The 23984-nt window shown below is 34.5% G+C and overlaps 1 protein-coding gene across 1 annotated transcript in view; it reads left to right on the forward strand.

The window, feature by feature from the left end:
- Positions 1-1324: 1324 nt before the first annotated feature.
- LOC108734947 (tachykinin-like peptides receptor 86C) overlaps positions 1325-23984 on the forward strand; it is a 108685-nt gene continuing 86025 nt past the window's right edge. Inside the window, exons 1-2 of the mRNA XM_025973281.1 lie at positions 1325-1550; positions 10492-10585. Of these exons, the coding sequence (XP_025829066.1) occupies positions 10517-10585 (69 nt within the window). The 5' untranslated portion in view covers positions 1325-1550; positions 10492-10516. The remainder of the gene's footprint in view (positions 1551-10491; positions 10586-23984) is intronic.

Raw genomic sequence — 23984 nt, forward strand, 5'->3', positions numbered from 1 at the left:
AAGCATCAAAATTTCCTCTCCCAATCCACATATTCTACCTACATAACCCTCAATCCTTCTTTTGCCAACAACCAAACACTTTGCTATCACATCAATCTCTTTTAGACATTTTAAATACCCTGGCATACAATGATCCTGTCAGCTCACCCATATCCAATCCTTTATGCGTCGTACGTATGTTAATTTATCAATTTTCTTCAGATTCTCACCACTTATCATTTCACTACACCTAATCCACATTATCTCATCTACACACATATCCATCCTTCCTCATTCATTTAAATGATTCTGACTTACTTTCAATTCCTTTAATGCTTCCTTTCTTTCCTGCACATGCCTGTTTTTTGCACCTACATATTTCTAATATTCTTCCCTAATTCTACTTTCCCTTCTTAATACTTATATCTCCTTTTTTTTTTTGGATTTTTCAACTTTTTGAAGTGAAACTTCTTTACGCACGGTAGGATAAGTTCGTTTCATGCGAGTTGCTATGTAACGAAATCATGCAACGGATGTCCCCCTCTACTCGGCCACGTACCTAATCGAGTTCGTAGTGGGGATCGGTTGAGCCGTGAGCCCGCTTCAATGCAACGTTCGTTACAGGCAACTTCGGCATGTACAGTGGAAAATTTAAATTCATAATGTACAAATAATACCATTACCTAAACTTAACTTCCTTAACCCCTGTCCCGGTATGTTTGTGTCATTGAAGAAGTTTTACTTCAGTAGCGTGATGTATAATTACACGTTGTATTTTCATACTTAATTACTCTTTTTCTAGCTTCATCAACCAATTTGATTTCCCTTCTAATAACATAATGTGGTGTCTAATTTAAATATTCATCTTATATTATATGAAACACTTTTTCATATTAATATTCATTTTATATATTTTCTATAGGTATATATTCTTCACCCTCTATCCCCAAATTTCGACTGCATAAAATATCACACATTTTACTAATGCATCAAATAATTCTTTCTGTTGTACCAGTCATCCTTACAAAGCCTTTGACCTATTCCCCGTATCATTCCTATTTGTGTATCTATTTCTTTATTATATTTCGTCTACTAAATTAATCTTTTCTATATACATATAACATTGTAGAATAATTGTCAGTTAAACTTAGGTACATGAAGACGATAGTAACAGCCAGGCGACAGTCTTCCATTGTCATTTATTAGTTTGATCATAGTTTCGTGGATCACATGCGCCGTTTTTATTGAAGATACAGAGAGCCCTTGACGCTCTTCCACCAGTGGTTCCGCAAGCGTCGTCTTGTACATTCATATTATTTTCCGGCGACCTGACAGCGCAATTGTTTCCGAAAGTTTCGAACTTTACAATTATTCACTTTTCAAGAATTAAAAGTTAACGAACAAATCAAATATTAAAATCAAAAGTGGAACCGGTGTTGTTTTCTGCCGCAAGTCGGATAAGTTCAACTGAAATATTCATAGTTGTGAAAATAATTTTCGTTGGATTGTTTTTTGGTTACGGCATATATATGTAAATAAATGGGTTAAACTGGATTTCTGCATGGTTAATGGTAAGTTAAAACCATTAAATATGTATATTTTGATTCAGAATTATTAAGATTAGGCCGTTGATCACTTTATTTGAGAGCCTTTGAAAAAGAAAAATCGGTTCCAATATCGAAACAAAAACATTAGCAACTCTCTCAAATGAGAAATAAATATGTCAAAGTAACTCCTGCTTTATTCAGATCAATTTACCTATATAATATACTTTTTGTAGAGGTTGGATACGAAGTCATAAGCTTGGATAACTGCATAGGTTCTACTGTTTTCATAAGTACAATTTATTAGAAATAGAAAGAAAGAAATTTCCGTGGTTATAAAAATAGTTTATGACAAAACCTTTTCAGTGATAAATCGGATTTTTATAAATTTGAATCAATTTGTACTCACCATCGGATCATGTAGAAATACTGCCTGTTATAAATATGCGGGTAGTTTCGCAGCAGCACACGCTTTTGATTTAATTTTTGATTACCTGACAATAAATTTTGTTAATTAAAACAACGCCCTTTATTAAATAATGATGTTGCTACGTGTCAAATGGTTTTTGTTTATTACTTCTGGTGAGGGTTGCTAAACCTCTGTGTCATCGTATTACCAGTGGGAATATCAACACGAAGTAATTTAAAGTAATAGGTAATTTTGTGAGCGAAAGTTTGCTTGTAGATATTTGCATTGAAAGTTTACCTCAAGTGGTTTCGTGTTTATGAAAATGTCTTCTTACGTTAATTATATTTATTATTGATACAAAATTTGGTTCGCTCACAGTTGAGAGTAACGGAAAAGACGCGTTTTAACTAAAAGGATAAAAGGGAAAATGGGATATACAAGAAATGCCTGAAACGATTTAACGGAATTGTTAGACCAATGGAAGAACGCTGTAGCAGCTAAAGCTGCAAAAAATATTTTAATAGAGTGCTTTTCACTGCTTTAAGATAAATTAGGAAAGTCATTTTTAGTCTTTCTTAAGAAACTGAAATTGACATGACGCGCCACAACAAAAAATAACGAAGTGCTGGAAAACTTTTTGTTCAGCGTGTAAGGCTGCCAGTTAATCATTACTGTTTTGCATCGTATAATCTACGAAATTTTACATTACTATTAACATATTCATGGACGTTTTATAAAACCGTATGGGCGTTTAGACTTATTGCAACATGGTGCTGCCATCTTTTACAATATGCCTTGCATAATTGGCCAAATAAACTTAACCTAACTTAACATAAAAACAACTAAAAAATAAATATTTAAACGCTGCCCGAGCGACAGTCTACCAATATATTACACTAAAACCCATTAATATTCTCGTGTGTATATGTGTACCATATAAGAATGAAAGTTTCTGTGTTTATTTTTAAATTTTTAAATTTATTTTAGTTCAGAAGCGTACCTTGTAGAGGGCATTATAACTCTCAGAACTGTAATCGTTAATTGTAGTTGCCATTACTTCTCCAAAACAATTTTAGAATTATAAAAAATCAAGTTAAATAAAGGTTTTTACTTGTATTTCGCCTCACATATAAGGCGTCATCAGGGATATGTTTCTAAGTTAATAGTAACGACATACATTCGACCATTCGTCAAATCCGGTAGTTCTGATTTTAGCTGATGTTGGTCCAATAAATAACCCAAGTTTTCGAACTCGACGACCGAACGCAACCTAGTCAAAAAATAAAAAGCTTTACCCTTATTTAACTTGATTTTTTACAATTTAGCCGTTAATATCGGATGAATAACGTAGGAGGACAAACAGGACAAAGAAAGAAAGAAAGGATGAAAGAAGTAGGTACATAGGTAGTGTTTTCAATTTGCCAAGTTATTTACTGANATGGATCTCTCACAGTCTTTGTATGAGAGACTCGAACGATAAAATTGTTAATTCAGAGATTCGAGTCTCTCACAGAGACAATGAATAAAACTGAAAAATTGAGAGACTCGAGTCTCTCGTAGAAAGACTGGGATCTCTGAAATACGTTAAACTAAAAATTTTAATCACTTACCTATTGAGAGATTCGAGTCTCTAGTTCAGAGACTGGATACGAAATGAGGATCTCTCTATGAGCAAATCAAGTTTCTCGTTCAGAGACGCTAAACAGTTTTTTTGGCAGTCTCTCTCTCAGCGACACCAGAGAGACTCGATGAGAGACGGAGACTCGAGTCTCGCTTTCAGAGACTCTGAGAGAGTGAACATTTTTATCTCGGGATGCCATTCAATCAGAACGTTTAATTATTTAGGATGAACAATATTGTGACGTGTTAGGCGTGTTTATGATAATATTCGTATATTTTGTAAGATGAAAACCAACATCAACGTATTGTTACAATTCCAAAATTGAAGTCGGTCATGTCATTCCTAATAGGTACACACACATGAATGCACGGATGCATGCATCTACTTCATTTCTGGAACTAAAATTTATTCGATCACTCATGCATAAGTTACATGGCTTCTAGCAGTGAAGCTGCTATTGTTGTTACGCTCTTTCGTTTTTCATTCGTACATACTTTTTCAGGATAATAGTTTTCCAATATTTTCTTTTTGAAACATATAGCTCACATTTTGTCGTTATTTATCTTTTCGATAGCTCCAAAAATCAGATTTATTTTAAACTAGGCTTTACCCGCGGCTTGGCTCGCATTGATGTCGTCCAAAGTACGTTTTAAAGATCATCGACGATTACATAAAACCAATTTTTTCTATCCTTTTTTCTGGATAAAAGGTACCCTGTGCAATTTTTTGTATCCCTGATAATTACAATCAAATTTTATGATGATCGGTTGAGTAGGTAAGGCGTGAAATCGTAATAAACAAACAAATAAATTAACAAACTCGCCTTTATAATATTATTTAGGATAATCCGATTCAAGTTAAATTAACTCTATTATTAAAAGAACTGTGCTTTTATGGTATTTCCTGATACAGTTTAACGCAAAATGCTTAAAAAAGATCAAAAGGAAAAAACGAAATCGACCAAACACAACAATTAACATAAATAAAATAGTTCCGTTGATTTCAGTGTCAATTTTCATCTGGAGGAACATTCCTGGAGATAATGGCATTATCTTATCTATGTAAAACTGTAAATCATCTGCAGCGGTTGCAGTATGGCGTCCTACCGCCATTTTGAATGGGCGCTTTGGAATCCACGTGGAGTTCGCTATCAAAAAGATAGCGTTTAATCATTTACTTCGAATGTTTAGTGTTAGAAGTAGATAGGACACATTTATCCGGATTGTGTAAATCGGTGAAGCAGACGGCGGATAAAATTAATCACACAGAAGCTGAAGAAAGAGGTTTAACCATTTGGCATGAGTTAATGAAAAAGTCATTTAGAATTAACAACCGGAAACGATTTTCGTACCCTATCTTTGTAAAAGGTGCGTTTCTATTCGCACCATCGTCAATTTCCGTTTCGTTGCGTTTTCTCAATTTACAAAATTATTTTAACGACTGGAGCACGTGGAATAAAAAACTGAAATCGGAACTACAAGTGTACTAGAGTAAAAATTTGTAGGCACGCTAGTTGGGTAATTATTTAATAATTAATTGATTACTCGACTATCCAATTATCAGTAAAAAAACATTAAGTAGGTACTACGTTTGAGCTTATTACAAAGCAGTCTATTAGTTTTTGATTTAAAAAACTTTTCTTTGATTGAATTCTATTGAATATTTAAATAAGGCTTTAGATTCGAAAAGTTTCCTTCACGTGAAAGCTAAANTCGAGTCTCGCTTTCAGAGACTCTGAGAGAGTGAACATTTTTATCTCGGGATGCCATTCAATCAGAACGTTTAATTATTTAGGATGAACAATATTGTGACGTGTTAGGCGTGTTTATGATAATATTCGTATATTTTGTAAGATGAAAACCAACATCAACGTATTGTTACAATTCCAAAATTGAAGTCGGTCATGTCATTCCTAATAGGTACACACACATGAATGCACGGATGCATGCATCTACTTCATTTCTGGAACTAAAATTTATGTATTCGATCACTCATGCATAAGTTACATGGCTTCTAGCAGTGAAGCTGCTATTGTTGTTACGCTCTTTCGTTTTTCATTCGTACATACTTCTTCAGGATAATAGTTTTCCAATATTTTCTTTTTGAAACATATAGCTCACATTTTGTCGTTATTTATCTTTTCGATAGCTCCAAAAATCAGATTTATTTTAAACTAGGCTTTACCCGCGGCTTGGCTCGCATTGATGTCGTCCAAAGTACGTGTTAAAGATCATCGACGACTACATAAAACCAATTTTTTCTATCCTTTTTTCTGGATAAAAGGTACCCTGTGCAATTTTTTGTATCCCTGATAATTACAATCAAATTTCATGATGATCGGTTGAGTAGGTAAGGCGTGAAATCGTAATAAACAAACAAATAAATTAACAAACTCGCCTTTATAATATTATTTAGGATAATCCGATTCAAGTTAAATTAACTCTATTATTAAAAGAACTGTGCTTTTATGGTATTTCCTGATACAGTTTAACGCAAAATGCTTAAAAAAGATCAAAAGGAAAAAACGAAATCGACCAAACACAACAATTAACATAAATAAAATAGTTCCGTTGATTTCAGTGTCAATTTTCATCTGAAGGAACATTCCTGGAGATAATGGCATTATCTTATCTATGTAAAACTGTAAATCATCTGCAGCGGTTACAGTATGGCGTCCTACCGCCATTTTGAATGGGCGCTTTGGAATCCACGTGGAGTTCGCTATCAAAAAGATAGCGTTTAATCATTTACTTCGAATGTTTAGTGTTAGAAGTAGATAGGACACATTTATCCGGATTGTGTAAATCGGTGAAGCAGACGGCGGATAAGATTAATCACACAGAAGCTGGAGAAAGAGGTTTAACCATTTGGCATGAGTTAATGAAAAAGTCATTTAGAATTAACAACCGGAAACGATTTTCGTACCCTATCTTTGTAAAAGGTGCGTTTCTATTCGCACCATCGTCAATTTCCGTTTCGTTGCGTTTTCTCAATTTACAAAATTATTTTAACGATTGGAGCACGTGGAATAAAAAACTGAAATCGGAACTACAAGTGTACTAGAGTAAAAATTTGTAGGCACGCTAGTTGGGTAATTATTTAATAATTAATTGATTACTCGACTATCCAATTATCAGTAAAAAAACATTAAGTAGGTACTACGTTTGAGCTTATTACAAAGCAGTCTATTAGTTTTTGATTTAAAAAACTTTTCTTTGATTGAATTCTATTGAATATTTAAATAAGGCTTTAGATTCGAAAAGTTTCCTTCACGTGAAAGCTAAAAGCAGCAACTAAAGTTATTAATTGTGAACAGATTTATATAAGGCATACCTTTATGACATTTGAAACCTTTGTATAGCAGACATAATTTTATTTTTATTTCAATATTTTTTATGAGACCATTATACAAGTAAGACAAAACGTTCACCGAGTATAGAAGTTACACATTTCGTTATCGTAATTTCTTATTTTTATGCTTAAATTGTTAAACTTCTGGAGTATATTATTTCAATCACATCTGAAACTATCACCTGTTTCTCTGAAAACTGTCCTACACTTACCGAGCTCTCAAAATCTTTTGATAAAGCGTAACACCTTTAAATTGTATTTATGGGACCTAACTCACCTTATTATTTATATGGTAAGATAACTAAACGTATTTGTACGAATTTTCTTATACAACGCCAGCAAAAGATGCCTCTCTTTGATGATTGCCTGTAACACGCCACTGATTGGTGTATACATATTCATCATCATCATCATCATCATCATAACGTCGTCACTTATAAGAATGGTTCGACTCGTACCTTAACCTTTCCTATTCTGAGCTAATCTTCGAATTCCCTAAAACTAAAACATCGCCTATCCTTAATTATTTGTGAACAGTAATCTAATCTAGGGCTACCTCTACTCCTCTTAGTTTCCGTTTCTGCTTCTAATATCTCTCTGACGAGCCCATCATGTTTGAGAAGGTGTCCTATTAACCAATCTCAACTATTTGCTATTGACTTCCACAGCTCCCTCTGCTCTTTTACTCTTGCTAACACCTCTTCATTCGCTATCCACGGTATCCCCATCATTCGCCTATAACACCACATTTCGAAAGCTTCTAACCTGTTGTTTTCCGCCGCGCCCACCGTTCAAGTTTCGTACCCGTACAGCGCCACGCTCCAAACATACATCTTCAACAATCTTTTTCGAATTTCTAAATTAACCGTTCGCGAGAATAGAAATGACTTCTTTTGGTTGAAGGCAATTTGACCCTGCATTATCCTCACTGTTATGTCTCTATTACCCCTATCTGACTTCTTAGATACCTAAAATCAGTCACCACTACTCCTTCCCTCACATACCAATACTTTTGTTTTAATTTTATTTATTTCCATACATTACTTCCGTTTTATTTAAGACTAACTCCTCGTTGCTAGATGCTAATACTCTTATATCAACTGTAAGTCTAAGCATTATTTTTTTGCCTCTGTATGTTTATCCCTACGGTTGTTAATCGTCTTTAATCGCGTCTTCGATGTATAAATGAAAAAGTAGCGGTGACATTAAAAATTTAATTTATCTTTATAGTGGTTTCGGAACTCTAAAAACCTTTTTAAAGCATTGACAGAAAGGAGTAGTCGATGTAAAATAAATATGATTAATATGAGATCGACGTAGATAATCAGATTATGTACCAAAATGTGAGTAACTACGTAATATATTGAAATTCATTTTTATCTTGAAAGTACTTCGCATGTTATTTCATATTGATGAAAGAGTTTACATGACGACTTTCCCTAATGCGTTTCTTTTGATGTGAAAATTACTTGTACTTAGTAGTATTCGATTGGAATAAATATACATTCAATGTAATCCCATCTAGAAGATATCGGAATTGTGCATGACACAATTTCAGAACATTGCGATCACAAGTCTGAACCCATATAGATGCAAGCACTTCTAACATTTCATGTAATCGTGACTTGCTTTTCAAGTTGTAAATCGTCATAAACGGGACTCGGCTCTGAGGAGATTTAATCGAACCGAGAATTATTGAATTATTGTCTGAGCACGAAATAATTTCCAAAATAATGTTCTACAGCTTTCGGCACCATATAAAGTCAGTCATTAACAGAAGATGAAACTTTTATGAATAGAAACGATTACACTAATCAAATAAATGTGCAATATATGACTGTGTTTTATCGATTCAGTTTTTCGTTTTCTCTTTTAGGTTTTTTGTCTACTAAAATTGTTTCTCGTTTATATCGATTATTATATAATATGCGTGACTTATTATCATCATTATTCTTGACAAACTTCGGCACTAAAGCCGCGTCCAAGTGCTCGTTGAAAGAAATTTGTTTCTCCACGCTTCACCACCCTTCACTTCTCCAAAGTACCTACGCGCTAACATTAGTTATGCAGGAGTGAACTGTGTGACCATTCGTCCCTCACTCCTCTTCAATAAATGCCGCGAGCTTTAATGTAACATATCACATGGTACGTGCTACTGTGACCTTCGCAACCACTACTTTTGAATTGTTATCAGTTACGTATCTATCAGGGTGTTTCTGAAATAAGTAGCAAACTTGTAAGAGATGATAGAGTATTGTAAGAAAAGAAAATTATGTAAATGATTAGTGGTCGGAATGTTCCCCGTTTTCAAGAAAAATGTACTTGAAGTCCAGCCCTGGTGAGATCACGCCGGGGAATGCAACACTGCAACGCTGCATTCAATCCGCTGTGACTTAGGAGCATCCTTGTTGTATTTCTTCTGTAATTTTGTACTTATGTATTGTTTGTTATTTGTTAGATTATATTAGATTAGGTTAGATTGATTGGCGTGATTGACGATGTATGTGTTTACAGCTGACCTAAACAGTCAAAATAATGAGAAGTAGGTAAATGTGTCAGTGTCATAGGTCAGTGCAGAACAATTAAGTGTGATTGACGATGTATATGTTTACAGTCAGCCTGGACAGTCAAAATAATTAGAAGTAGGTCAATGAGTCAGTGTTATAGGTCAGTGCAGTACGAGTCCTGCACCCGATTGACAATGTTTATATGTTTACATCTAACATAGAATAATTGATTGTTTTTTAACGTTGTATGCACGTATACCATATGTATGCAGACAGTCGAAGTCATTAGAAGTAGGTCAATGTGCTGGTATCATAGGTCAGTACAAAATAGTGCATACTATCAGCGACAAATAAAATAGTAATTTCATTATTTTTTATCGTAATGATCGTCTAAAGATTATTATGTGTAGTAATGTAGTAGTAAGCTGTTGAGATTTACCTTACGAGTCGTTCCACAACCGCTATTGCTTACCATTTGCCAATTCACGCACAAGACCAGCTTTAGGATTACAACTTCATCTAATTTTGTCCCTTAAACACGCTGCTTTACTCACCATGCGATTCACTTGGGCATTTAGCTGAAGAAGCGAAGCTTGCTACTTATGACTATATCCTTGTTTCCAGTGGCGCAACAACGTTACAGTTTGACCGGGTGGTCCCATCACCGAATAGCAATTATTATAATATTTTAGATTACTTTTGTTTGTTTATTTATATACTGCGGGTGTGTATACGCTGAAAAGATCGAGTTCGGCTGCCTATTTAAGAGCTTGAACTATTCGAATCGAACTTTCAAGTTGGGTTATTATCTGAATCGACTGGAATTGACTGGGGGCTCAACCCAATCGACTGGGTGCTCGGGCACATGTGGACCCTCCCCCTTGTTACGCCCCTGCTTGTTTCAAAACTTTAAGTAACAATTTCAGAAGTCGATTCGGAATTGTGAGAGGTTGCGATTAAACTAATTTTTGTAATAATTAAGTTTAAATTAATGACAAACGGTGGAAGTCTTTTCCAAGCATGCTCTTTGCCTTTATGATTATATTATTCTACCTCAAACTTTGTTTCTGCTTGTTTTAGATAGTATTTCAATGGACGACGAAGTATGAAACTCTTGCTGATACAAAACTTCACGGATGACGCCTTGAACTATTCTATTGGAGAAAATCAACAGGTAATCATTTAAAATTTGCTAGAATTCCTATGTACCTATAAAGGGTAAAATATTTGATGGATGAATTTTTAAACGGGAATATAAAAAGTTAATCCTCCTGTTAGAGTCTGTAGGCAGAGTGATTAAATTACATAAACCTACACACGATTCCATTTGTTAATCAAATGAAAAATTGTTCTTTGTTCTTTGTGCATTATTACTATCTGCTATACGTATATGCTTATACATATCATTCAATTGTTGTTTTGGTAGACGTGTATGTGTGTTTGCGCTATAAATTATCAATAAATTAGAGTGTGTTTGAGATTTCCATAACAGGAACCGACTCCAATTTGGTTTACAGCACGAGGCATGCACAAATCTAGTAAGCCAAAATTTCGCTGTTTCACTAGAATACTATTATTTGTTATTGATAGTTTGGTGCATCATAGTAGGAAAACGTAGGTACAATACCTACAATATTGCCACTTGTAGGATTGCAGCTGTTCAAAAGATATCAGTTTATATTTTAATACGTAACAAATTAAATTTTTTTTCCAGGGTGACGATCAATTAATTAAACAAATTGTTTGTTTTCTGTTACGTTTGGTTAGTGGGTCCCTTCTGTTCTTCCTTGTTCTGCCGGCCATTCTCCTTCGAATATTTTCTTTGTCTTTCTTTCGCGCATAAACTTCTTCATATTCTTGTCAAGCTGCATACAGATTTTTACTTAAATTTAATCATTATTTCTCGTTGTAATACTATATACTTATTCTGAATGTTTAGGTAGTTTTATTTTACGGCAAAGCAGTAACCCTCTATATGGTTTATGGTCTCCGACTATTCGTTTACATTATTGAGTTTTTCTATAAGTAATTGCAATTGAAGTCTTGTAGTACAAACAATTTGTGTAATTTATTGACCGCCACCCTGGAAAAAAAAAATAAAATATAAGATTAACGGTCAGGAATCTAACTTAAACTAACAAATTAATTAAATAAAGGTTTCTGATCCGCAACTGGAAAAAGAAGAAATTAAAATGGCTTTAAATGTCGCATTAAAAACGCCGTAGATAGAATGAGGACATTTTAGAATGAGTTCGATAAATAGGACACCTTCTCAGACATAAAGGGATGACTAGAGATATACTTATTAGAAGCAGAAACAGGAGTTTAAAGAGACAGAGACAGCATAGGTTCGCAAATAGTTAGAAATGTAGGTTCCTTCATACGCATCCTAGAATTCGAACTATCCTAGACAAAAATTTTCAGTCTCTCTCCAGTCTCTCAGAATCATTCAGCGTCTCTGAGAGCGTCTCTCACAGTCTCTCAGTTATTGTCTAGGTGTTTTTATGGATCTCTAACAGTCTCTGTATGAGAGACTCGAACGATAAAATTGTTAATTCAGAGATTCAAGTCTCTCACAGAGAGACTGAATGAATAAAACTGAAAAATTGAGAGACTAGAGTCTCACTTTGATCTCTGAAATATGTTGAACATAGAAAATTTTAACCATGTCTAACGAGACACCACTTATTGGGAGATTCGAGTCTCTCGTTCAGAGACTGGATACGAAATGAGGATATGTCTATGAGCGACTCGAGTCTCTCGTTGAGAGACGCTAAACAGTTTTTTTGGCAGTCTCTCGACAGTCTCTCTCAGCGACACCAGAGAGACTCGATGAGAGGCGGAGACTAAAGTCTCGCATTCAGAGACTCTGAGAGACTGAACATTTTTATCTCCGGTATTTCTCACAAAAGTTTCACAATTGTTATTATAAATATATGTGAAACACTTTGAATTTCCTCATTAATTTGCGGTTATCTGTAGTCGATAAAGTTAATTCAAACAATAAATGTATGTGATTTTTAACAAAATTAATTCATTTTTAATATAACTCTAAGCTGGTAATTTGAACGCAAAACTTTTCCATAGATTAAATGGAAGGTAAAATACTACAAAAACCTTTTACTTAAATCCTAACTAAACTGTAATGGAATTATCATACACCAATATATTTCATATTACCATAAAAGCCATTGTGCCTCATTCAAACAACAAAATAAGGGTGATAAGTTCTATTGCCTCAATGTTTTTAGAAATTCCATAACCTCCGTTTCCAAATCATTTCTGTGCTTTAGATTTAATGATATTCTATTAAACGGACGAAGCCATGCGTTATTTTACTATTCTTGGGTTTTTCAATAACTTCCAATTTTAAAACGTGTATGTTTTCTTTATTGTTTTCTTTTCTTTTGACTAAGCAGTTATATTATTAACGCTAACGTCTGAGTTGTTTCTCATGTTGCGACATGTTTTACTTTCCATTACACAAAAGCTCAAGTATTGCAGAACGTGAATGTGTAGAGAAACCTTTAAACTTCCTAGAAAACGACAGAGTTATCTATTACTGATGGTTATTGTTGTGTCTTCCTTTTGATGTTTAAGTACGTAATGGAAAATGTCGTTTTTCGCATTATGTTTCACATCAACCATTTCAATTGCAGTAACGATTTGAACGACTGAAAGCAATATCGATATCTAGAAGCTCTTCATAAATTTCTTATTCAAATATCATTTGACATTATCTACTGTTGACATACAAAGGGTTGTTTCTATTTATATTGCAGAAGGAAAAACATTCTCTAAAGGAATACGTTTTATTATCTTAAAAGTATGTATTTGTTTTCCGGGTACACCCTTTTGTTTTCTTATTCAAGTAACATTTAGCGTAGACTATTGTCTTTTGGCATGATTTTTGGTTGTAATGGTTTGTATAAATGGATACTCAAACATTGAATAATTAAATATTAATTAACATTTACATAAAAATGGTCACGCATTCATGAGTCGATCAGTCACAACTAAGTGAAACATAAACAACCGGTTGTTTTTTAAAAAATAAAAAAAATAACATTTGACCTTTTTTGGCTTTAATTTCATTTAAAACAGGGAAAGAATGATGAATACAAATAATTTGTTAATATTTTAGTATCAATTTTAAAACGGTTGATTAAGGGTCCTTCTTTACAAACGTTAATTAATACTCTTTAATGTAGAAATATCCCCTTCAATAAAATAAAATGAAATTTCTGGAAAAAAAATATAAATATGTACAGTTGATGCATCGAGAAGTAGCCCTTGACTTTTTCAGTTGCGAAGCAGATCATAAACAAGAACCGCATTCGGTTAGAAAAGGATGTCGTTCACGCTCGGGAGAAATATCGATTTGCACAAGGGGTTATCATTGGGAACACACTATTTACTCTAACTTTATGTGTATTTATTCTGTTCATTTAGTACAGTAGTATCAAAAAATAGCCATTGTACAATGCTCGTCAGACGCGCCACGTCTCGTTGGTCCACTTGCATATGTTACCGGAAATGTATGAAACCTGGGAATTGTATATAATTCCTAGGAAATGTATACAATTCGGAGGCTATATAGGAAATCTATAAAATATTGTTTCAAGAATTTTTTAAAACACACATATCCTGGAAAATGTATATATTTCCTAGGAATTGTATAAAATTCCGAAATTATACTAGAAAATGTATAAAACATTTGCTTTCTGTGAATAAAATTGGAAATAATAGGAGAACAGAGGACTCTATGGAAGACAATAAAAAATAGGCGAGATAGGTTGGTAGGACACCTTCTCAGGCATGAAGGTCTAGTCAGAGACATATTAGAGGCAGAAACTGGAGTTAAGAGGGGTAGAGGTAGACCTAGATTAGATTACTGTTCGCAAATAGTTAAGGATGTGGGCTGTTTTAGTTTTAGGGAAATGCGAAGTTTAGCTCAGGATAGGAACGAGTGGAGGTACGTATCCAACCAGTCTTAGGACTGATGACCTTATGATGATGATGATGTGAATAAAATGAATAAAACACGTTAGTAACCTGAGAATCGGAGTGTTATGTGTTTACGCAGTTCTAGTGCGATCGCCTGATGTATATGCATTGGTAAAGCTAATGTTTGATTAGGTTAGGTTTGGAGATGTATATGCATTAGTGATGTTATTGTATGGTTATTAGGTAGATTTATGACGGACTGGAGTTTTTGGTTTCTTCTCGGAACTTTTGTTTTAAAAAAAAAAAAGAATTCAAAATCTTTTAAACAAACTTTATTCCTAAGAAACACTTTTGGACAATTACTTATTTGCAATACCCTATGGGCGGCAGCTAATCAGACATAAAAAGTCTTAAAAGTAAAAGTACAGTAAAGGTGAAGATGAAGTAGATATCCATATATTTAAATTGACCTTGTTGGATCATACGTAATCCTAAAATGTAGCATCGTACTACAGATGGCGTTTACCGCGCCATTTCTGGTATTTTCTAAAACGCGCTGTTAAGACAGGAGGTAAAGGTTGGTCTGTGTTCTGTCGGAGCTGTCTGCGACGCGCTGATGAGATCCAAAAAGATCGAAATCGCGATCCGCGTCTGGCAGTTTTGACAGGATACAGACCACTTCGAATTATTTTATTCGATTATGGTAACGTGCCTATCACGTTGAGGTTAGCTACGCCGGGATTCGTTTTAGCAAGTAGATATCCACATATTTGAATGGATATTGTTGGAGCATACGTAATCTTAAAATGTAACATTGTACTACAGATGACGTTTACCGCGCCATTTGTGGTATTATATATATATATGATTTCCTAGGAAATGTGTCTAATATAATTTATTTCACACATTTCCGGGCGGTTTTAGAAATTACATACATTTCCTAGGAATTGTATACAATGCCGGATTTCGTACATTTCCGGTAACATGTACATATCCCCGCTCTCTTTGAAAGATACATTGATAAATACTGTTGTCACCAGGCTCACATTATTTGACTAGGTGATTTGATTTGAATAGTTCAATTAATTACAGTACATTACATTTAATCAATGTGGTTATAGAAGCTTTCGTTTAAACAAATGTGTACTTGCTGTATTTTAACTGTTTCGTTATGAAAATTGTTCGAAACTTTAGTAACAAAATTTATCTACGGTTTAGCACCCTTATGGTAGGTATTAAATATTCGTCGTGTTCTACCTCTTTCCTGGTGCAGATGGTAGGAGTGCCTTCGGCAACAACGTGCCTCGCATGTATCAGTTGTATAATACAAAGCTGCGAGCAATTTGCTGGCGAAAATCGGAAATTTACTGCCAATTGAGGCGAGTGGTGGAATTTGTTTCGGCAAATTGCCAAAAACAATAAACGATCGAAGTTGCATGGTTTGACTTAAACAGCTGTTGAAGCAACACGCAACAGAGTCACTTTTGCTCCGTACTAGTTTTTTAAACAACACTTTACATCCCAGATAAACGATCAGTCAAAACAGTGGACATATCACGGTAAAAGGACTTCTAAGGAGTGGAACAACAATCAGAGGAACACATAATGCCATTGGCCACAATTTCACGATGAACTCATGAAAAAACGGTCTCATCTGGTGAAGTAAAAAGTTCGCTTTGACCTTGACAGTGACACACCAGCAGCTGCGACGACGAGAATTGATGAAATTATGTTTTCCCATCGTCCACCTCAGTTTTGTACCTGTTTTTATTTCCAAACGCAAAAAATGGCTCAGTAAAAAAAATATAATTCAATGAACGGATCATCCTTCAAATTGACGTCTATTCGAAAAGTACATTTTCAGTAAATGCAGTACAAGTGGGCTAAGTGTTTCAATCTAAAGGTAGATTCGGGATGATCGCAGGCAAGGAACTTGTAGATTCAAACATTTCGATTATAGGGGAGACCGGGAATGGTTGACTAGTTTTTTACTGAATAGTTCATATTTTTTGTGTTTTAATGAATATAGACAAGAAAAACATGTTAATTGATAGAAAATCTATTAACCTAATAAAAATATGTAATATTTAGTTCTTAGTTTAGTATAATAGTGATGATTTAATGCATTTTACAAAATATTAAATCTTAGTCAATCTACCCCTGGCCCGGGGTAGGTAGACCATATGCCCGGGGTAAGTTGACTCATGTACCAGTAAGAGTCAAATCATNTGTATCGATAGATGTTTATAATGTATATATATATATATATCTAAAGCTTACAATAAATTTGTGAAGATAATAATCAGTTACTATTGTCTGCCTAATCAATTTTATAGATGCAGAGAGCTCTTAAACTGAATAATTTAGTGTTTTTTTTTCGAATACCGGCATCAACGTCTATTAATAAGAAATAGTAACAGTAAATAGGTGGTTGAGATAATCAAAGATAAGTGCCAAGTGTATAAAGTGGTTAAAGAGAAGCAGTGGCTGCTAGGGGGTTTGAGTTTATTTTTAATTTTTAAAAGGGGTTCAATAGCTCGGTGGTTGTCGTTGGATAGCCGCCATTGTAGACAATATAATCTTTAATTACTAATATCTATGTACACCTGATAATTATATTGTTATAACATTCAAAAATTACTTATGTAATTGAAATATGAAAACGTGTCAGTGTTCGAAAACAAGGCACGACCGCGATGTGACGCTTCAGACGACTGAGCGGGACGCGAAATGTAATGCTTGGCTATGATCAGATGACATAGTTCATACACTGTCGAAAAGTTTTCGGTAGTTAGTTTACCTACCCCTATAGTCAACTATCCCCGGTCTCCCCTAATTTCGGCAGTCGTCCTCCGTGAGCAGTTTGATTTCTATGTTGAAAGTTGTACCTCGGAGTCTCAGAATTCACTTCGACCTAGGAATTAAGCCGTCCGTTGTAGATGACTGCTGAAGTTGCAATCGAAATGTTTGGATCTGCTAAATCCTTTCGACCACGGACCTTCAGCCCGAGTGTATCTCTTTGTTCCGGCTATTATATTATATTTGTACCTTTTTTATGGGTCAAAGTTCTAGAACGCTCTACTTTTTTCAATATTTTGTGAAATTTTGTGATAATTTGGTATGGTAGATGGATATTTTTTTTATTATCATTGATGGATTGAGCTACTGTATCTCTTTTCCAATAGAATGCCTAGATTTGCCCATGCATTAGTTGCAGTTAAAATCCTACTAAAAAGAAAAATACTAATATTTAAATGTTGTAGAAGTGAGTGGGGTGGTTAGGTTAATTTATGGTTCTAATAATGTAGTCAGGTCAAGTCAAAAGATTGAAAAAAAAATCCGAAGTTGTTATCATATTAAGAGAACGAAATTTAAATGTTAGAAGCGCCTTTTTCCTCTGAGAAAACATCTGTCACGGGATTTCAGATTTAGTTTCACCCTTCTATATATAAATAATTTATCAGTAAAGTAATTTGTGCGATTTACAGATACTTCAATGTTCCTAAATCTTATGATTTATATGTATAATGTTTTAAGGATAATAATAGAAATATTCTAATATAATATTATTACGTTACACTCTAAATTATTTGCTCGGGGAATTCTATTCAAATGTCAAGTCGATGGAGGCTTCATGTTTTCTCATTCGCCGAAATAATGAAACTTAAACGGTTTCACTAACTTTTTATTGACTTGTATACATTACAAGAATGTATTTGTAAGACAAATCTTATAAAGAACAGACCGAAAGGTTTTTTAAAGATTGAATGAAAGAACATAAAAAATGTATTCCAAATAGGAATATCGACTTAACCCAAATACAAATCATTTAATATCAAACTCACATAACTTTCACGATTATTTTAAGATACTGCATATAAAAAATTAGTAAGTCAAAATTCAATCAAACTGATTTTAACAGTTGCTTCATTCTTATACTTAACATGTAATAGTTTTATTTTTATGAATTATTCCTCTCTTTTTTATTTGTTTATTTTCTGACAGCATTTTTTGGAAGTACGGCCGCTATAAATTTCTTTAATATTCAAGGATATCCGCTTGCGATGGGGTTGGTAGGTATTAGTTAAGAATAGCTTACGTTTCATCTAATTAGAAGGTATTAAATAACGCAATGATGCTATTCAATAATATTCATAAATTTCTTTATCAAAGGCCCGCTTGTAGCTATCGCACTATCAGCTTCTCAGTTCCATCTTTACAGAATTTAACTTATCCAAAGATCACCTTACACAAAAAAATATGGATGCTAATTAACTTAATTAATGATAAAATACCAATAAAGTTGTTTTTACGTATTTTAGGGGCAAGTTTCTTCGTTTAACGCATATAAAATGAACTATGACGTATAATATTAATTTTGTTTTTCTTCTTCTGTTTAAAGAAAATATTACTGAATAAAGAAAATATTTTCATTATTTCGTCCTGGTTAATATCCTAGAATAAGAATCTCGGTTTCATTTCTGAAAATCCCAACCTCCCATAGAGTTTCTTCTAAATTTTGTTTTCTTTATATTTTCGCCCTAATATTTACTAAGAAATAAACGAAGCGGCACTTTTTGTGAAGAAAAAATTGTATTACGAGGGTGGATTGATAAGTTTCCGGCCTGACCAAGAAAAACAAGGTTTTTAAAAATTTTTTTTTTTTATTTCTCAACATAATCTCCTCCAAGGCTGATACATTTCTCATAGCGGTGTTCCAGTCTATTAATGCCATCTCTATAGACTGATTCGTCAAGCTCCTCAAAATAACCATTTACAGCTTCGATTACTTCTTCATTGTCCGCAAATCTCTTACCGCCAAGCCATTTTTTGAGATTAGGGAACAGAAAATAGTCACTCGGGGCTAGGTCTGGAGAGTAAGGAGGGTGCGGCATCAATTCAAACTTTAGATCGTTGATTTTAGCCGTCGCAACGATTGACGTGTGCGCTGGTGCGTTATCGTGATGAAACAAGATTTTTTTCTTCGCCAGATGAGGTCGTTTAATTTTCACCTCGTGGCTCAAACGTTGCAATAAGTCTGCGTAGTATTGACCAGTGATAGTATTACCCTTTGCAAGGTAATCAATGTATATAATACCTCTTGCATCCCAAAAAACAGTAGCCATAACCTTGTTCGCCGAAAAAATTGTTTTTGCCTTCTTTGGAGTTGGTTCCCCTGGTCCAATCCACTGTTTAGACTGTTCTTTGGTTTCAGGAGTGTAGTGGTGGACCCACGTTTCGTCAACGGTTACGAATCGACGCAAAAATTCGCTTGGATTACGCTTATACAATGACAAATTTGCGGTAGAAATGTTTTTTCGAATCAATTTTTGGTCGACTGTTAGCAAACGCGGCACCCATCTTGCACAGAGCTTTTCCATATGCAAATGTTGGTGCAAAATATGTTGCACACGTTCATATGACATCTTACAGGTCTCAGCTATCTCACGCACTTTCAATCTGCGGTCTCCCAGCACTATTTGATGAATTTTTTCGATCATATCTGGAGTTGTGACCTCAACGGGGCGTCCTGAGCGAGGCCCATCAGAGGTGCTCACACGACCCTTTTTAAACTCGGAAACCCACTGCTTAACGGTTGAATATGACGGGGAGGATGTCCCCAGTGTTGAGTCCATCTCTTTTTTAATTTCCTTCGGCGTTAACCCCTTCAAATAAAAGTATTTGATGACAGCACGATTTTCCTGCTTTTCCATTTTTACGAAAACCACAGAGGCGTCTTGTTCAGCGTGCTGTCAAACCTACACTAGCAAGGAGATCGGGCTGAAACTATAGCTACAAGCTATCCAAGGATGGTACTATAGAATGTCACCTCAAGGTAGGCCTAGTGGCGTCATCTCTTGGTTAGGCCGGAAACTTATCAATCCACCCTCGTATTTGATGTTAAACTTTCACTGGCTTTTGCTCACTTAAGAGTTTCCAGAAAAGTAATGTTACTTTTTCGAATGAATCGTACTAACTGCTAACATTTATTCCTTTCACAAGCCAATGCTTTTTAGTACCTTAACTACACAATTTCAAAATTACCAGTCGTAATTTAGAAAGTAAGAAAATAGGAAAGACAAAATACGTGCGATACAAAATTTTGACATACATATTTGTTAAATAAGTACCAGTAGAAGCACCTGCTTCCTCAATTTTTTTACAAAGCAAAAAAAGAACATCGGGTCACACCACCATCATCATCATCGGAACACCTACGGTGTCTTTTTGTGAGCAAATTTTCTTATTCCTTTTATCTACTCACTTTCAGTCATCAATTTCTGTTTGACTTTTTTTTTCATGAGTAATAGCTAATTACATAGGCATGAAAACTTTCTATTACCAAATGAAACCCCTTTTTATCTTTCGAAATTCTTTCACTTCTTCTGACAAGTACAAGTATCTAGGAAGTTTTTAAGGGATTGAGTTTCAGATGTGAGGGATTTCCTGTATTTTTACAAATTCCGAGCACATTTCTGATTAATTTCCCGGAGGGATTATAACACAATCAGATGATAAAAGCAATTCTTTTTAAATAAATCATTCTTTATAGCTAACAGTAATTTATCTTTTCTCCGTTTCTTCTTCATCATGATCATCATCATCAACATAAGGTCATCAGTACTAAGACACCTGAGCTAATCTTCGCATTTCCCTAAAACTAGAACGTCCCACATCCTTAACTATTTGCGAACGGTAATCTAGTACCTATAGGTCTATATCTACTCCTCTTAATTCCAGTTTCTTCCTCTATTATGTCTCTGACTAGTCTTTCCCCACTCTGTGAGAACATGGGGAACCCATACATCGAGCTTCGAGAATAATCTCAGGCCTTTCAAGTGGTCATAAACTGTTGAATTTGATAATTTTAACCTCAATCCGATCTCACGTGTTGTTATTCGCCGGTTCACATCAACTAATGCCTTTATCGGGTCTTTATCAGCTTCAACCGGCCTTCCCAAACGTGGTGCATCTTCGACATCAAAATTGCCGGATCGAAATTTAGCGAACCAGTTCTGGCACTGGCGTACTGTCAACACACCTTCTCCATACACATCAGTCAATTTATTTCTGGCTTGAACAGCATTTTTACCCTTTCTGTAGTAAAACAGTAAGATATGTCGAAAATGCTGCTTATCGCTCTCCATATTTAAAAGGGCACCAACCAAAAACTACTGCGTAGAATTAATTGGAATTTTTCACACACAAGCCTTGCTATATGAGCTCTCAAAGCATATAAAAATTATACGGCTTAAATGTGAAGTTGGGTGCAAAAGAATACAATTAAATCCTCTGTCGGGAAAAAACGAAATGAACAACCCTATACAAATCCTATCCTTTTTCTACCTAACCGTTTTCTCTACCCGTAAAGATAGAATGGCATCCCGCCTTCGTCTATTTCTTCTAAATCCAAAATAATCTTCCCCTAATAGTTCTTCCGCCCTTTTTTCCATCCTCCTCTGTACAATTCTAGTTAAGATTTTTGACGCATGAGAAGTTAAGCTAATTGTTGTCTCCACCTATCCGCGCCTCTCTTTTAAGGTATGGTTACCACTTTCCGTTTATAATCCTCCGGGGCTTCCCCGTCTTGTGAATGTGATCAACTAGCTTAAATATACGATTTCTAACCATTTATCTTGCATATTGTAGAATTTACACTTTTATTCCTTTACCTAACTAAGTTTAAGGTGTAGATGGGGAAATAATTCTTGTAAATCCATCACAAATGTATCGTATTCGTCTTCTTTTCATCTTTACAATTCCTTTTTGATTTGTTCTTGTTTGCTCTAAGGAAACCTTGTAATTTGCCACATTAAATTTTTTGAAATTATAAATCCAAAAAGTGTATTTCTACTTCCTGTATTAATAAATTTTACTCTTTGTACTGTTTTAAAGTGGTGTAGCTGAGCGCTGAAAGGTATCCATGAACTTTTACTTTACCAGAAGCAGAAGATTGATTAATTTTCTAGACGACCCACGTCTTACAATCTGAATTCGAAGATTAATATTGTCGGTGTTCGGATTACGGACGTAGGTGTTTCAGGATTTTCTTCTTTGGAATTTCTTGTATAAAGTACTTGTATAAAACAAGCCCTTACCCGTGTCAGCACTAGCGTTTATATGTATTCTGAATACGTGTCAAAAATCAGCGAAAATATAGTAATTTGATAAATTTATTGACCAGTATCATCAGGATAAAACTAAAGTTTGTAAGTTTCTAAGTTAAACATACACTTCGGGTAAAATGACCATAAACACTGTCCTTCTTAATCGAAATGGAAAGAAACAGTATTGTTTTTCTGGGTAGGAGGTGCCCTATGTCCTTTTCTGTACTCCTAATAATATATGTACAAAATTTCATAATGATCAGTTGAGTATTGAAGGTGTGAAATGGTAATAAACAAACTCATATTCGCATTTAGTTCAGGTATAGTTTGGCTACTACAGTAAGCTTGTTAGTGTGGTATATAGATTACGTCATAGAATAACGAACAAATTGGATCGTATGCTGTGCATCATACAAAGCAAGTTACAACTTACGTCCGCTCAAATTGACAACAGTTAATAAAACGTAGAGGTAATTTAGAATCCGATGATACTTGCTCTTTTGGCCTTGGCTTGCGTAGTAGCAAAACCTCTGTTCATTGTTTTTTACATTTCTACATCTTAAAAACATTAGCTATCACTTTTGACAGTTTTGGGGAGTCTCATGCTTAGCTGTACAGTGACGCACATGGTTACAATCAATACAATAGCAGTTAAATTAGTGTTTTAGTGTACAATATGAATGCGATAAGGCCCATCCCTCGCTTGTCTCATGGTTCATGATATTCTAAACTACCTATAGGTACAATTCACCAGCATAAATTATGCCATAGGTTCTACATAAAATAACGATCAATGAGCTCACCTGAAGAGAGATTTTAGGGATAAAACGAGTTAAAATAGTTATTAGATCAAAGAAACTTCGGAATTTAAAAAAATCTGGACAACAATGAAAAATCGTCAAAATAATCCTATCTAAGGTTTATTAGACTCACTTGTTTTTCTTTTTTTGTTCTACGAAAGCTCACTACAGTTACTGTCGATTGTACTGTAAGGCAAGTTGACAAATTGCCCTAAAGTTTGCGTGTTCATTTGGCCGACCGGTCAGCAGTCATAAGTCTTGTGCTTTTAATTAGACACAATAAAAAATCAGGGGGAAAACTTACTTCAGATATTACATTTGAATTCCTTACACAAACGTAAATTTTCTGTATCCCCATTAACATACTACTTACGACATTAAATGGTTTAGCTGACATATCCAGTAGGTAAGCTAAATCTGTCCCCTTTGTTTGTGAAACGTTTAAAATATAAATATATTTTTAGCATGGTTAGTACCTAATTGAAAATCCTATAAAGGGACGTAATAAAGTTAAACTCTCACGCACTCTATTGACACGGACGTGGGTTTGAATGAAAAGTTTGCGTTAGCTTTTAGGCAGTTTAGTAATGCATTAAGTAGGCTTAGTCGGAGGGTCTTTAATCATTGTGAGAGTTTATTAAAAAGGTGTTGAAAACTAATAAATGTCGTTTCTGTATCGATAGATGTTTATAATGTATATGTTATCATATTAAGAGAA

This window comes from Agrilus planipennis, unplaced genomic scaffold (genome assembly GCF_000699045.2).
Source record: "Agrilus planipennis isolate EAB-ADULT unplaced genomic scaffold, Apla_2.0 scaffold92, whole genome shotgun sequence".
Lineage (NCBI taxonomy): Eukaryota > Metazoa > Arthropoda > Insecta > Coleoptera > Buprestidae > Agrilus > Agrilus planipennis.